Here is a 17,466-nt window from a genome sequence, read left to right on the forward strand (position 1 = left end):
GTTTATCACCAAGGATTCTGGTAGCCAGGCACTAAATGAAAGTCTGCATCGTGAACCTCCTTTTACCATGTTTCCAGAATATCCATCAACCAAACATATATTTTCTGATAGAAAATTAAAACATAACTCTGTAGATGCTGAATGACCACAGATAAAGGACCTATAAATAGAGATTTTCTACCTCTTCCCTGAAAAAGCTGCCTCACTACCAGATCAGCCTTTAAGTCCACTAATTAAAAAACCCTGCCAATGCTTACAGACCTTCTAGAAACTGAACTCTGAGATGTGAACAGATAGCCTGATTTCCAGATATTTGAGGAAAACCTCCAGTCTCTTTTTTTGAAGAGAGAAATGAAGCAACAGAAGACAGGGTTACTAAAGTCATTTAGAGAAATATCCTAGAAGATATTTGTATAATTTTTTAAATCAATTGTGTTTTAAGTATATTTGTGGGATTCACTGTTTAAAATAATTCCTTTCTTAGTGGTTGATAGAAATTATGTCTTGTTAATCACCATAGATGGAAAGTATCTTTCTGTGGTTAACCTCTAGAAATAAGTTGGAAGCTTTGTATATAAAGTGAACAGAACATGTAGTCTTTAAATCTGGTACTACTTGATCATAGCCTAGGATTAGATAAAATTCTTAAAAATAGAGAGAGAGAGAGAGAGAGAGAGAGAGAGAGAGAGAGACAAAGACAATTAAGGTAATTGAACTTTAGACCAGAGGAGGAATTTTTGGATACGAAAACATTTTCCTTAGTTAAAGACCCTCAGGATTCATGGTGGAAGGAGTGTTTCCTAAATCTTTTGTGAACGAATTTTGTATTTACCTCTAATGTAAATTTTCATCTGTTTTATTCTATGTCATCTTTTCTTTCTTTCTTTTTTTTTTTAATTAAAGATTTTATCTGTTTATCCCTGAAAGAAACAAAGAGAGGCAGAGACACAGGCAGGGAGAAGCAGGCTCCATGCAGGGAGCTGGATGTGGGACACTCGATCCTGGGACTCCAGGATCATGCCCTGGGTCGAAAGGCAGATGCTTAACTGCTGAGCCACCCAGGCATCCCTCTATGTCATCTTTTATTAATTTACATTTCTAGGGTCAAAAGGTAGTCTTTATGATGAAAACGTCAATTCATCAAAAATATATAACAATTACACATGTAGTTGCATGTAATAACATAACCCCAAAATATATGGAACAAAAACTGACCAAATTGAAGAGGAAAAAAAGACAATTAAGTAGTAATAGTTTGAGACTTAAATATCTAGCTTTCAACAGTTGATGACAAGTAGGAAGAAGGCCAACAAAGAAATAAAATAAACAGACCTGGTAGACATATACAGAACACTCCACTTAACAATAGGAGAATATATGTTCTTCTTGATAATACATGTAGTGTTTTTCAGGAAAGACCTTGTTCTTAGCCATAAAACAAGCTTCGATTAATTTAAAAGGATTTAAATCATAGAAAATATGTCCTCTGACCACAAAGAAATAAAATTAGAAATCAGTGACAAAGATTAGGAAATTCATGAATATGTAGAAATTAACGTACTCCTACATAATCAGTGGATTAAAGATAAAAATCACAAAGGAAATCAGAAAATACTATGAGATGAATGAAAGCAAAAATATAAGATACCAAGACAGATGAGCTGAAGCTAAAGCTGTGCTTAGAGAGAAATTTTTACCTGAAACACCTTTATTATAAAAAAGAAAGAAAGAAGGATGCCTGGGTGGCTCAGCCTTCAAGTCAGGTTGTGGTCTAGCCCAGCATCAGGCTCCCTGCTCATTGGGGAGTCTGCTGTTTCCTCTGCCCCTCCCTCTGCTCATTCTCTCTCTCTCTCTCTCTCTCTAATAAAAATCTTTTTTTAAAAAAGAATAGAAACTATAAATTGGTTCTTTGAGAAGATCAAAATGGACAAATCTTTAGCTCAAAATAAGAGATTACTAAAATCAGAAATGAAAGGAAGACTATCACTGCTGACCTTATAGAAATAAAAAGAATTAAGAAGGAGGGATGCTATAAATAAATGTATGCCAACAAATTTGATAACTTAGATGAAATAGATAGAAGTCTTAAAAAGGCACAAACTATAGAATGTTACTCAAGTAGACATAGAAAATGCAAATAGACCAATAATAAAGAGATACAATTAGTCATAAACTTCCCCACAAAGAAAAGCCCTGGCTCAAATGGCTTCACTGCTGAATTCTACTAAACATTTAAAGAAGAATTAATACTATCTCTTCACATGTTCTTCCAAACTTTAGGAGGAATATTTCTTAACCTGTTGAGACAGTTTTGTGAGACAAAGAGATCTCAAAACTATAGACCAATATCTCTTATGAAACTATAGACCAATATATCTTATGAATATAGATATAAATACTTAATAGTACTGGCAAACCAAATCCAGCAACATCTAAGAAGGATTATACACTATGACCAGAAGGGAATTATCCCAGAATGCAGAGTTGACTTAACTTAGGAAAATCAGTTGATAAAATAATTATATCAGTAGAATAAGGCCAAAACCGGTAGTCATCTCAACAGATGTAAAAAAAAAAAACAAAAAAAACAAAAACAAAAACAAAACAAAACACAAAAAAACATCTGACAGGGCAGCCCAGGTGGCTCAGCGGTTTAGCACTGCCTTCAGTCCAGGGCATGCATGATTCTGGAGACCTGGGATCAAGTCCCACATCGAGCTCCCCACTAGGAGCCTGCTTCTCCCTCTGCCTGTGTTTCTGCCTCTCTCTGTGTGTCTCTCATGGATAAATAAATAAAATCTTAAAAAAAAAAACAACAACAAAACAAAAAACATTTGACAAAATCTAATACTAATACTCTTTCATGATAAAAACACTAAAAAACATAGGAATAACTACTCTGATTAAAAAAAAAATCTGTGAAAAATCTACATTTAACATCTCATTTAGTGGTAAAAGACTGCTTTCCCCCTGATATCAGGAACATGTCCATTCTTGCTATTTCTGTTCAATACTGCATTAAAGATTCCAGCCAGAACAACTGGACAAGAAAGTTAAATAAAAGGCATCCCGATTCTAAAGGAAGAATTAAGACTATTTCTATTTGAAGGTGCCATTATCTTAGGAGAAAATCCTAAGACATCCACTAAAAAACTTTTTGAACTAATAAATGAGTTCAGCAAGATTGCAGGGTATAAAATCAATATGTAAAAATCAGTTTTGGGGTGCCTGGCTGGCTCATTTGGTGTAGTATGTGCCGCTGGATTTGAGGTCATGAGTTAAAGCCCACGTTGGGTATAGGGCTTACTTTAAAAAAAGTCTACCATATTTTTATTGCTAATGGTGAACAATGTGAAGATTAAAATAACAGCTTTATTTATAATAGTATCTTTATGGCAATTTATAAAATGAATTAAATAATTAGGAACAAATTTAACAAGAGAAACAAAAATCTTATACTCTGAGATTAATAAAACATTGAAAAAAATGAAGACCTAAAAGTAGAAAGATATCCCATATTCATGGATTAGAAGAGATGATGATATTAAGAATTCAGTATTCCTGAAATTGCCCCACAGAATCAATGTAATTCTTACCAAAATCCTAAGTTTTTTTGCAGAAATGGACAAACTGACCCTAAAATTTATGTCAAAAATTACGCAGAATAGATACTATAGTCTTGAAGAACAAAATAGGAAGAGTCACGCTTCCAATTTTACCACTTACAAAACCACCAGTAAAGTGTGGCACTGGAATGTGTTTTATATTTTCCAGTTGTTGCTATTCAGCAATATTTTCTGACCAATTTCCTATATTACATCTATTCTTATTTTGTAAATATTATACAAGAGCATTTTGTCATGTTATCAGCTATATAAAAGAATGAGTATAGATACTAACTGATCTGTCAAATCAAGGTATACTCTTGATGCAACTCACAAAGAAGAAATTTACTGTTAATGGAGCATGAATAATACTCTGTTCTTTCTCTCCACCCAGTCTGTGTGCATGTGCATTAATTGTCCAGACAGAGAATTTCTACCACCAGTCACTTTTCACCCTCTTTTAGCTCGGAGACTATTTTCATGTGAAAATATTTTAGATTTTGTTTTTTAGCCAACTATATCTTGGACTATAGGCCAGTAGTCCGAAACTGATCATAGACCCTGGCTTGATTGATATCAGTGTCATATCACAGTCTTCAACTGTGTTTCTTCTTTATCATAGTAGGCAGGTGAGAGATTTTTTTTTTTTTTTTTTTTTTTTTTTTTTGGCAGGTGAGAGATTTAAACAAGTTGCCATCCTGTATGTTCAGAAGAACTTATCTGCCAATTTTTTCTGTCCCTTGTATGTGGTAACATACGCTCATACAGACACAATCTTTTTGATGTGAGAAAATGAAAAAACTCCTCACTACAAAAACTGTGGGGATTCCCCTTTAGGTTGCCTGCTATTCAAAAATAGTGTGTGTGAGTCTGTGTTTCGGGGATCCCTGGGTGGCTCAGCGGTTTGGCACCTGCCTTTGGCCCAGGGCGCGATCCTGGAGTCCCGATAGCGAGTCCCGCATCGGGCTCCCTGCATGGAGCCTACTTCTCCCTCTGCCTGTGTCTCTGGCTCTCTCTCTCTATGTCTATCATGAATAAATAAAAAAAAAAAAATCTTAAAAAAAAAAAAAAAAGGATTCTCTGTCTCCCTCTCCCCTTCCCTGCTTGCTCATGCTTTCTCTCTTCCTTCCCTTCTCTAAAAAAGAAGAAAAGATTACCTTGTTTTTAGCTGAGATATTTAGATGAGTATGCTCATCAGAAATTACCCAAGTACTTCAGAGTTTTACACAACTTTTCCCATCAAGATTAATATAGTTCTACAGTATAAGGTATTAAGAGACTTGGAGCAAAAATCAAAGTAACCAGTACTTAGAGGAGCCGAGTGGATAACAGATTAAGGTGAGTTTTTTGTCATCATGACTTATGTGTGAGACACTAAAATGAAGTGTTGAAAATATCAACTATTTTTTTTAATATCAACTATTTAAAAGCTTAAAGTCTATGACATAATCCCTGTATCATTCTGAAAAGGATTTCAGGTAGCTGCTTCTGAAAGTAGTAAGTAGAGCTGAAGAGGTACATTTCTATATTTCTAGAATTTTTTCAAAAACATTTCATGTCACACTTTTCATCTAAATTAAAGTTTTTACAAAAATATATAAATTAACATTAAGCAGAGAGGACAGATTATTTTAGTTAATACACATCCTTTTATGCAGAACATAGGTGACCTTTCATTTCCTTCCATTAATGAAAGTAGTTTATAATTAAACTGTGATCTTGGTAAGAGTGTTAGAAAATAAAGAAGTTAAAATGATAGGGTTTTCAGAAAATATAAGAAAAATATATTTTTTAACAGTTTTATTGAGTTATAATTAACCTACAATAAACTGCACATATTTAAAGTGCATGATTTAGAAATGTCTGGGTGGCTCAGCGGTTGAGTGTCCATAAATTTGGCTCAGAGTGTGATCCTGGGGTCCCAGGATCTAGTCCCACATCAGGCTCCCTACCTGGAGCCTGTTTCTCCCTCTATGTTCTGCCTCTCGCTCTGTGTCTCTCATGAATAAATAAATAAAATCTTTAAAAATTAAAGTGCATGGTTTGGTAAGTTTTGATGTTATCATTATAATCAAGATTATTGTATCTATCACCCTCAAAAGTTTCCTTCATCTCTTTTGTCAACCCTCCTCTCCCTATTCCCAAACAACCATTCTGATCTCTTTTTTTTGTCAGTGTAGATTAGTTTTCATATTCTTGAGTATAATATAAATGGACTCATGCAGTATGTGGGAGTTTTTTGTCCAGGCTTCTTTTTTAGAAATTCATCATATTATTTTTTGTATTAGTATTTGATTTCTTTTCATTGCTAAGTAGGATTTCCTTGTGTTGATACGCTACAATTTGCTTATCCATTCATCTCCTTATGGACATTTGGATTATTTTAAGTTTTTGGCTGTTACAATAATACTGCTATGAGTATTCATGTGTGGTGTTTTTATAGACATATATTTTATTTGAAGTCAGTACTCAGGAATGGAATGGTTGAATCATATGGTAGGTGTATATTTAACTTAAAAAAAAACACCAATTTGGGCAGCCCTAGTGGCTCAGTGGTGTAGTGCCACCTTCAGCCTGGAGTGTGATCCTGGAGACTCAGGATTAAGTCCCACGTCGGGCTCCCTGCATGGAGCCTGCTTCTCCCTCTGCCTGTGTCTCTGCCTCTCTCTCTCTTTTTGTGTCTGTCATGAATAAATAAATAAAATCTTAAAAAAAAATAAAACACCAATTTATTTTACCAGCCATATAGGATAGTCTTGATTCCTCCAAATCCCCACTAATACTTGGCACAGTCAGTCTTGGGACACTTGGATGCTCAGTTGGTTAAGTGGCCTAACTCTTGGTTTTGCTTAAATGATGGTGTCGGGATCATGGGATCAAGCCCTACCTAAAGTACAAGCTCTGCGGGGAATCTGCTCAAGGATTCTCTCTCCCTCTCCTTTTACCCCTCCCCATCCTTTTGCTCCCCCTCCCCATGCATCCTCTCTCTGTCTCCCTCTAAAATAAATACATCTTTCAAAACACAAATTTTAGTCTTCTGATAGCTGTTTAGTGATGTCTTGTTGTGGTTATTTGTATTTCCCTAGTAATTAATGGTATTGAGCATCTTTTCATGTGCTTATTTGCTATCCATATCTCTGTGTTGAAGAGTGTTTAAATATTTTGCCCAATATTTTAGTTGGGTTACATATTTTCTTATTAAGTTTTGAGATTACAGGGGGATCCCTGGGTGGCTCAGCGGTTTGGCGCCTGCCTTTGGCCCAGGGTGCAATCCTGGAGTCCCAGGATCAAGTCCCACGTCAGGCTCCTGGCATGGAGCCTGCTTCTCCTTCCTCCTGTATCTCTGCCTCTCTCTCTCTCTCTGTCTATCATAAATAAATAAGTAAGTCTTTTAAAAAAAAGTTTTGAGATTACAGTATGTATTCTGTATTGAATGTCAGTATTCTATATTAATATATATAACGTATATATTGATAAAGGATACAAGTCCTTTATTAGATATATGCTCTGCAATGATTTTCTTGTAGCCTGTGGCTTGTCTCCTCATTATCTTTCTATAAAGTTTTTAAAATGGAAATTAAATGAATTTTAACTATATAACATGATTTGATATTCATAATGAACTGTAGTCAAGCTAATTAACATATCATTTCCTCATGTAGATAGCATTTTTGTTTGTCATGAGAGCACCTGAAACCTGTCTCAGCAAATTTCCAGTATTCAGCCCAGTATTATTAAATATAGTCACTGTGTCATACATCAGACCTGTAGACTTATTCATTCTACATAACTTTCATTCTTTTAACAATACTTTTAAGAGCAGAGATTTTAAATTTTGATGAAGTTCATTTTATCAATTTGTTTTGTGGCTTATACCTTTGCTATCATATCTACATGAGTTTTTAAAGTTGAAAGTATCATTTCACTTATAAGCATTCTATTGGAATGGTTTCTTATTAGTTAATAGTGTAAGTTATGCTCTCTTGCATAACTTGTAAGTTGTAGGATTTTTCATTTAATTCATTTAATATAAACATAAGAGCCATGTGATACGTGCATTGGTCTCAGACTTAATTTGGGGCATTTATTTAAAAGTTTTACATTACCTTATTCAATTCTATAGTTTATTGTTAGGTATTTTTTAAATTTCAGGCCTCTTAGAACGTGAAGTAGTTCTTGGTGTAATTTAGTCCCACTTTAACCTGCAGGGTATTATTGTTAAAGTATTTTTCCTCCTACCACTTTGTTCATTGGGTGCAGTACAGCAAATAGATTTCAGGAAACAGAATCCAGAAAAAAGAGATAAGAAAGTACATATGCTGCCACAAACTTCTTTGCTTATGGAGTATGTAATGGAAATGTTTACATGTTGGCCAACAAAAGGGAAATTATAATCCAAAAGCCTGCTCTGACTTGCTGGGTTTTAAACATTTTCTAGTTTTAAGTTTTGATGAACAGTTAATTCTTCATTAGAAAGATTTTCAGTGAATAACTTTTTTTTTTCTTCAGTATTTCCACATGTAACACCAAGAGGAATTAATGGTATAGACTTTAAAGGGGAGGCAATAACTTTTAAAGCAACTACTGCTGGAATCCTTGCTACACTTTCTCATTGTATTGAACTAATGGTAAAACGTGAGGACAGCTGGCAAAAGAGACTGGATAAGGTAAGTCTAGTTTTTCTTCCATTTTATTTAAATATAATAATTTAAAAAAATAATCCCCATTTTATCTCAGTTTTATATATTGATTGAACAGTTTAACTTCTTTGGGAAAAATCTATTGGGATTGATAGAAGTACAGGGAGCACTACTCTGAAACTTTGTAGGCATCTGAAACTCATTTTCCTAGTGAGGTTCACCAGTTACATATTCAGTTACTACACAACACAAATTTGTAGTAGGATTTTATTTTATTTTATATTTTATTTCATAGATTTTACTTATTTATTTATGAGAGACAGAGAGAAAGAGGCAGAGACATAGGCACAGGGAGCCTGATGTAGGACTTAGTCCCAGGACCCTGGGATCACAACCTGAGCCAAAGGCAGGTGCCCCAGTGGTAGGATTTTAATCTAAAAATGTTTGTAGTAGTAATAGTAATGCCTTGGAATAGAAATGATGAGCCACTTAACATTACCTAGTTTTATTGTGGAATATGTGAAGCTGCATTTAAATTATATGAACTGAAATGCCAATTTATAAAGTCAAACATATATACACACATACTCTCCAGGGTCATTGTGCTATTATTTAACATATGTTGTTCATTCAACATTTGCCTCATGTTCACCTACTTCCACCTTTGTTTAAACTTTAGCACTGATAGTAAGTAACATTACAATATGAATCTTTTAGTTCCTAGTGTCAATTATGGCTCAGTGAATTTGTTTAGTAGGAAAACTTCTTATTTAGAATTCAACATCAGCAAAATAATAAAGTGTTAGAACTGAAACATATCTCAGAAAATTTAGTTCTGGTCTAATGCCATCATTTTATATAGAAGGAACTGAGGTCTCAAGACTGGTCCAGTGATGCTATGTACCAGTTGGAAGAATTTTACTCTATTTTTTATATATATGTGTGTATATATATGTGTATAATATTTATATATATAGAATAGAATATTTTATTCTATTATATATAAATATATATATATGTATATATGTATATTTTAAGATTTTTATTTATTCATGAGAGGCAGAGACACAGGCAGAGGGAGAAGCAGGCTCCATGCAGGGAGCCTGATGTGGGAATCAATCCCGGGTCTCCAGGATCAGGCCCTGGGCTGAAGGCAGCGCTAAACTGCTAAGCCACCTGAGCTGCCCTCTATTTTATATTTCAACTCTGAATACTAGGCCAAACTTTAGTCAGAATGTTGCCATAAGTAAGTGAGTCTTATTGCTTGTAATATTTCAAGATCTTAACATTTTGAGCAGGAAACTAGGTAAAGGCACTGATGTAAGGGCAGGATATATTCTTTAAAACAAGCAGCAAGAATGTGTATTCAAAGTACAGACATTTCATTATTATTATTCTAGAGTCAAACTCTTGTATCTTCAGAGATTTCAGCTCTATACCAATGTGGATCAAATTGAATTTTTAGAAGTTTCCATGTAAACACACAAAAAACTGTGTTGAGAAAACAAGACAACCCTTTAACTCCTACTTGTCCAGACTAGCTTATTTCAAACTTTTTGGCAACTTTATCTTAACAGTTCAGTCTCTTGACTTTTTATCCTTCACTAAGGGATCATCATCTTCATTCATATATTCAACCACACTACCTAAAAAATATTCATTAGAAATGAAATGTGACTTTCCCATCCTTTAAGGGATCAAGTGTCTTACTTGCAGTGCTGAAAAAGAAAGTGGCTTTTGCTTACCTTCATTGTTGTCAGTCTTATTCATTCTTTTTCTCTATTGGAGAGCAATAAAGGATCTGGGAAAAAATAATTTTGTTGCTTTTCTAGGCACCATGTAAGCAAAGAAAAGCCACAAAAGACAATACTAATTGAAACTGGGAAATTACTGCATTTTATAGTCTTTACAGGTCTGATGTCAAATCTTATTCCTCTCTTCACTATAATTCTTCCTCCACGCTGAAATAGAATCCCAGTTATGTTTTACATGAAATTTAGGAGTGTGGGTATGTTTGATACTCCGTATGTGTGTGTGTGTGTGTGTATACCTATATGTATATGTGTGGTGTACACAAATGTATGTATGTATGTACGTATACACATTATAAGGAATAGGAAGTTCTTAGAAAGTGTTCACCAACAGATATGTCTTTTTTTTTTAAGATTTTATTTATTTATTCATGAGAGACAGAGAGAGAGAGAGAGGCAGAGACACAGGTAGAGGGAGAAGCAGGTTCCCTGCAGGGAGCCTGACGTGGGACTCGATTTTGGGTCTCCAGGATCACGCCCTGGGCCGAAGTCGGCGCTAAACCACTGAGCTACCCAGGCTGCCCGACAGGTATGTCTTTTAAGTAATTCATATAACTTGGAAGGAAAGTACGATGATAATTTAATATTATTTAACTGAAATTTGTTTCATTCAAAAAGTATTTGTATGTTTCTAATCTGCTAAGCTCTAAGCTAAAAATGGGGAAGCACCAATGAAAAGGAAATCATCCTTCAAGGAGCTTAATCTAATGAGAGCCATGAAATAGGTAATACGTATATAATAACAGCTGTTTGGGGGCACCTGTAAGTGGCTCAGTCAGTTAAGCATCTGCTTTCAGCTCAGGTCATGATCCCAGGGTCCTGGAATCAAGCCATGGATCAGGCTCCCTGCTTAGCAAGGAATCTGCTTCTCCCTCTCCCTCTGCTGCTCCCCTTGCTTGTGCACACTCTCTCCAATAAATAAATAAAATCTTAAAAAAAAGCTATTCAATAGCAGAATTGTTTAACTTTGATTTCTAATGTCAGTTCCATTATTTCAGCTGAATAATAGAAAATTAATATTTAGTTGTGATGATTTTTCTTGGTTACCTGTAATAATCCCTTCTATTATAGAAGTGTACTTAATTGTTAGTTGGTCATGTCTAAGAGGATCAGAAATTGTAAGATTAAACAATTTTAGTTACTAACAATGTTAAATCTATTCATTGAAGATGTTTGCTTACGTTAATAGGCTCTTGTGTGTAATTTCACATGCTTTTTCATTTTCCCTTAAATTCTTTGAATATAATTCTGTGCTGTATATTTTGGTTGTGTTCAGTTTTTAAAATTAGGTTATAGCATAAATATGATGTGCACCAATCCTAAGTGTACTGCTTGATGATTTTTGTGCGTATATGTACACCCCTTTAATCACTACTTAGATTAAGGTAAAGAATTTTTATAATGCCCCGGAAGGTTCCTACATGCCTCTTCCTGGTCCATACCATACCACCGTCTAGATGTGACCATATACATGCCTGTGTTTGTTTTCCCTCAGCATTGACTATGAGATTCATTCATGTTGTTACATTTACTGGTAGTTTATTCTTTTTTTATTGTTTTATTTCATTGTATGACTTCAATTTGTTTATCAGTTTTTCTTGTTGGTAGATACTTATGTTTTTATATTTTGGCTACTGCGAATAAAGCTGTGTATTCCTGTTCATAGCTTTTGGTGGATACGCACTTATTTCTCTTGGGCATGTATCTAGTAGTAGAATTGTTGGTTCATGGGGTATATGCTAGCTGTAGTGTAGCTACACTAGTGTAGCTAGTGTAGTGCCAATATCCATATTGGCAGTTTTCCCAAGTGATTATCCATTTATACTTCCACCAGAATTGATGAGAATTCATTTGCTCTTCACTCTTGGCAGCACTTGGTATTATCAAGTTTTTGCAGGTTTTCTTTGTTTTTTAATTTTAGCTATCCTGGTAGATCTGTAGACCCTCTTTCCCTTGAGTACGCAGAAATTAGCCATTGGGTCTAATGAAATAATTCACTGATTTGCATGAGCTTAATTCAGATAGGATATTTGGAAGTAGTTAGCTTTGTGTGAATTCATGTAGACTTTAATTTAACCTTTAAGTATTTGAGGTAAGGAAATAAAGGCATTTAGATTCCTTACAAGCTTGTTAGAGTTCAGTTATCAGATTTGACCAGTATAGTCCATTGTTGTAGAAATAAGTTTGAGACTGGTGCCAAGGCCAACCTTTTTCTTTTAAGTGTTGACCTTGGGTCTTTTACCCTCTTAAAGTTCTGTATTAAAGGAAAAGATTAAAGTAAAAATCTAAGCCCTTTTTCAGCCCTGAAATAATTTTAGCCAGCAGTGGGAAAGTACCAGAAATTTATCTTTCTTAGAATATATTTTAGCATTCATTGATTTCACCTATTGATTGAGTTGCTTTCTTTCTTTAAAGCAAAATAGAATTTTTTATAGGGGAAAACAAACATGAATACATTGTGTTTCTGTGGTCTTTTCTTTGTTTCTACCTATATGGTAGATTTTAGTGATGATTTAAATGATAACTTGTGTGTAATATGTAGCTCAGAGAAAAGTCTTTTCTTGGGCAGAATACTCATTCGTCACAGGAATGGGGAGGGGTTGTTATTGTTGTTTGGCCACTTCAAATGATAATTTTTCACTTTCTTTTTTTTTAATAGGAAGTTGAGAAGAGAAGAAGAATAGAGGAAGCATACAAAAATGCCATGACAGAACTGAAGAAAAAATCCCACTTTGGAGGGCCAGATTATGAGGTATGAAGTTATATTTTTAGTTCAGAAGAAGGAAAATATAGGCCATATCTGTCACAAAAGTGATTAATTTTTAAATAATGCTTTTATCACCTTTAAGTATTCTAGATATGTAATATATTCTTCAGTGTTTATTTTGATTAAATATGTATTTCATGATAAATGTTAGGCTTACTCTGAAATAGATTTTTTTTTTATTGACTACAAAATTTAGTGTAGGTTTGTCAAAAACTCATTTATTAGGCCTGTCTGCATTATAGGACAAGTTTTTATCTATCCTATGAGGACAATAATTTTAATGTTATCTTCTTTTTTTAATAAAAGCAACTTATGGAGGAAAACCCTGAGTACTATACAGACAAAAAGATTTTAGCTGTATGTATTGGGAGGTCCTGTCCATAGCAGAACTTGAACTGTCCTCATTGCCTTGTCCTTATTGTTTGAAAATATCTAAAACTAACTTTTTTCTTCTTTTGTTTCTTTATTAGGCAATTAGTAAATTCTCCTCCGTATGCACACACAGACGTTAATATTTTATAAGCTGTTTTTCCATGGTATTTCTTTAGAGGGAAAAAGATATAAGAAATGTATTTGGTAATAGTCCCTAACATTGTTGGTATTTCTGAAATGCTTATTTTAAAAATGGAGTGTTAAAGAAGAATCATTGAGATAGAAGTAGAACGTTAAAATAATTATGGTTAGTTTATATTTAAGAAAATAGAAGAGGGGTGCCTGGGTGGCTCAGTCATTTAAGCGTCCAACTCTTGGTCTCCACTCAGGTCAGAATCTCATGGATCTCATGGATCTTGAGATCAAGCCCCAAGTTGGGCTCCATTCTCAGCAGAGTCAGCTTGAAGATTGTCTACCTCTGCCACTTGCCTACTCTCTTGCACACACACAGTCTGTCTCAAATAAATGGATAAATCTTAAAAAAAAAAAAAAAAAAAGAAAGAAAAATTTCTCACCGTTTTTATCTTAGAAAGGAAAAAAAAATAGAGTTGCTATTGACTATGTTTTATGTTGGAATTGATTTCCACGTGTGGAAATTCATAATGATGAGACTTGAGCTGTAATACTTCAGAATTATTAAGCTGTCAATTATTCCTCCTAGAATGTGTAAAAATCATATAATTAGATACCCTCAGGGTTTTAAAAAGGAAGGTAACTAGAATACAAGCTATTACAATTTTAAATTTTATCCTGAAGCTAAGCAGATTGTTTTTGCTATTTTTGGTTTATTTCGTGGGTGGACTTTTTAAATTACCTATTTTTTTTCATATTATAAGTAAAACCAGATGTTCATATAGGAAGATTATAGAAAATACAAAAAAAAAAGCCTTTGTGTTTAACAATATATGGTACCAGTTTATCTCCTCCCAGCCATATATATACACATGTAATTGTATGCTTGTTTATGTTTACTTCTGTCCACAAGGGTTTTGGGCAGGGAAGAGGGATGGGAAAGAGCAGAATGGAAGAAGGAGGGGCATTGTACTAATAAGTACATTTGTTAGCTAGTTTCAGATATTAAATTGCGTATTTATTTATATGATTTAGGTAGACTTTCTTAAAAAAACTGTTTATTGATCATTTGTATTTCTTCTTTAATGACTCACCTATATTCCTTAACATTTTTATTTGGTTTGGGGATTTTTTTTTTCTCTAATTGATTTAGAAGATGTGAGGATTAACTTTTCATTCTTCAACAAATTTTTTCCCTTTTTAGTTTTTTAAACTTTTGATTGTGGGTTTTGCCATATAAAAGCTTTATACTTTCATGTAATTAATCACCTAGTCATTTGATGGACTTGTTTCTACATTTGGTTATCATGCTTAAAAAAATTTCCCTACTTTAAATAATTGTATTTCCTGGGTTTTTAATTTTTTAATGATATCTTCTAAATATAAATATATGGCTAGTACATCTGGGTTTTTAAGATTATGGTATAATGTAAGAATCTGTATTTTATTTTAGTGGCATTTGTTGAATAAATGATTGTTTTTCCATCCATCTGAAATTTACCTCTCTCTTTCTCTTTTAATGAAGAAAATGGTTAAGGGTACTTCTTTTTTTTTTTCTCATTGACATCCTGTGGTATCAAGTTTAAATATACAGTGGCTTTTTTTTTTTTTTAAGGTTTTATTTATTTATTCATGAGAGCCACAGAGAGAGAGGCAGAGCTAGAGGCAGAGCTACAGGCAGAGGGAGAAGCAGGCTCCATGTGGTGAGCCTGATGTGGGACTCGATCCCGGGACCCCAGGAACCTAAGATCACACCCTGAGCCGAAGGCAGGCACTCAACCACTGAGCCACCCAGACATCCCTAAATATATAGTTCTTAAATGAAGTAGGGCTTTAGGGCCTCTGTTTTTTATATTTTTTTCCCCTTCCTTTTGATGTTTTGAGCTATCTATATTTTCTTGTGTGAGTACTACATTTGCATGGGTTTTAGACACTGATTCAGTTCTTATCAAACATTTATGATGTTCTAATTATTGAACAAAACTTAAATGTTTCATTTGTAGCTTCAGAAATTACTTTTTAATATTAAATTCATTCCTTAAGTTTTACTATAAATGTAAGACATTGTACAAGGCATGAGGATCTCACTTGAGGGCCCTTACCTGAGTATATAATGGGAAGACAGACTAATTACCAAACAGTTACAGAGCACTGTTAGCACTGAGAGGTTTTTGAGTCAGGGATAGATAGCCTCACAGAGAAAACAACATTTTAGCTGAAACCTTAAGAATGAGTAGACTGAGTAGCTATTAGCCAGGTGAATAGCAGAGTGTTGACTTGTAGGGGCTGAAAAGGAAAACATTTGGAAGCCAGAAGCACAAAAATAAATAAATAAATAAACAAACAAACAAACAAATAAATAATAAATCCCCCCCCCCACAAAAATCAATCAATCAATCAATCAACCCCCTACTGAAAGACTTTATCTGTGGAGGGTGGAGCTGACTGAGAGGAGGGGGGTGGTAGGCTGGCTAGCTAGGCGTGTAAGGATCCCTTCATATCCTCAAGCAATGGGTTTTAAGCACGTGAAGTTTTCAGGTTTACAGTTTAGAAAAATCATTCTTGCTCCCTGCAGTGAGGACAATGGATTGAAGTTGACAGTGGTGAACTAGGGGCTTCCAAGACTTTTTCAGTCTTGTAGGTGAGAATTAAAGATAGCCTAAATTAAAAAAGAACAGTAGGAATAGACACTGATAAACTTAGATATTTAGAAAGTAGGATTATAGGGTATGGTGATTGAATGAGGGGAGTGGGAGGAATCCAGGAAGGCCTAGCCTTCTGCTGTTGTTAAGATTGGTGTAGAAGTAGAAGAAACAGGCTTTAGACATGTTGAATATGAACTGCAGCATTCACCTGAGGAGGTCTTAAGTATTACGGGATGCAAAGGGTCTAATAAAGAGGTAGATAGGCTGTGAATTTGGGAATCATCGCATGATGACTGAGGCCTTAGAAACAAGTAAGTGCTGTAGGGAGAGCAAGTGTGGAACCCTGAGGTACCCCCATATTTAAGGGGATTTAAAGAAGAGGCTTGGATAGAGAAGAATTGGGAAATTAGGAATCCAAGGTGGGAGAGAACTCTTTAGAGAGTCATTCACATAAGAAATACTGCACATGGGGAAGTCAGATGAAGACTGGTGTGTCCCATAGATCTAGCAATGATTTAGCAATCTTTTCCTAGGGAGGCATGATGAGACAAAAAGGGTTTTGTTTTGTTTTGTTTTGTTTTGTTTTGTTTTTTGTTGTTGTTGTTGTTGTTGCTTTTTAATTTAAGGGAAATTTTTTTCTGTTTTCTTAACTAATTCTTTCTCCCATGTGTTTGAATAGGAAGGGCCAAACAGTCTGATTAATGAAGAAGAGTTCTTTGATGCTGTTGAAGCTGCTCTTGACAGACAAGATAAAATAGAAGAACAGGTAATATCTTATTTAAAACTCTAACAGTAGGCATTCCTTGATGTATGTTGTTTTATATAAATAGAATTTGGAAACTGTGACCATAATAGAAATGAACCTAGAAAATGAACTGTGTCTACATTGAGTCACAAATGTAGAAGAATCTTTACACTCAGTTCCTTCACTGACGAATTTCTAAGCAATAGGAGACCACTGATTGCTTAAAGGAATCTTACATGATTAACAGGAGACTAAATGAAAATAGTCTTCCTAATAACCCCGTAAAGTATCCAACTTTATTGTCTTTGTATAAAAACAAGCATATGTTTAATATGAGTGAAGCAGTCTCTGAATTTCTCCGTATCACAAGTACTGACCATATGAATTCACAAGGAAGAGGACCAAGAATTTAATTAACTCCTTTATTGCTTTCCCTACCTTACCCTTTTTTTTTAAGTTAGTTAGTTAGTTATCACACACACACACACACAGGCAGAGAGAGAAGCAGGCTCCATGCAGGGATCCCTACACGGGACTCAATTCCGGGACAGTGGGATCATGAAGGCAGATGCTCAGCCACTGAGCCACCCAGGCACCCCCCCTACCTTACCCTTGATATCTTCCTCACTTTTAACTTCCCTCAGTATTTTATCATTACCAAATTCACAACAGTTATACCCAGCTCTTTCTGTGGAGATTGAAGGAAAACATTTCTTAAATCCTTCAACTGTAGTCTCAGGATTAATATT

At 34.5% G+C, this 17,466-nt stretch overlaps 1 protein-coding gene across 4 annotated transcripts in view; it reads left to right on the forward strand.

The window, feature by feature from the left end:
• CERT1 (ceramide transporter 1) overlaps positions 1-17,466 on the forward strand; it is a 105,146-nt gene that overhangs the window by 61,529 nt on the left and 26,151 nt on the right. For all 4 annotated transcript variants that reach the window (XM_072794877.1, XM_072794844.1, XM_072794866.1 and 1 more), the window contains exons 7-9: positions 8,115-8,272; positions 12,716-12,808; positions 16,652-16,738. In XM_072794877.1, coding sequence (XP_072650978.1) covers positions 8,115-8,272; positions 12,716-12,808; positions 16,652-16,738 — 338 coding nt within the window. The remainder of the gene's footprint in view (positions 1-8,114; positions 8,273-12,715; positions 12,809-16,651; positions 16,739-17,466) is intronic.

This window comes from Canis lupus, chromosome 2, assembly GCF_048164855.1.
Source record: "Canis lupus baileyi chromosome 2, mCanLup2.hap1, whole genome shotgun sequence".
NCBI classification, from domain to species: domain Eukaryota; kingdom Metazoa; phylum Chordata; class Mammalia; order Carnivora; family Canidae; genus Canis; species Canis lupus.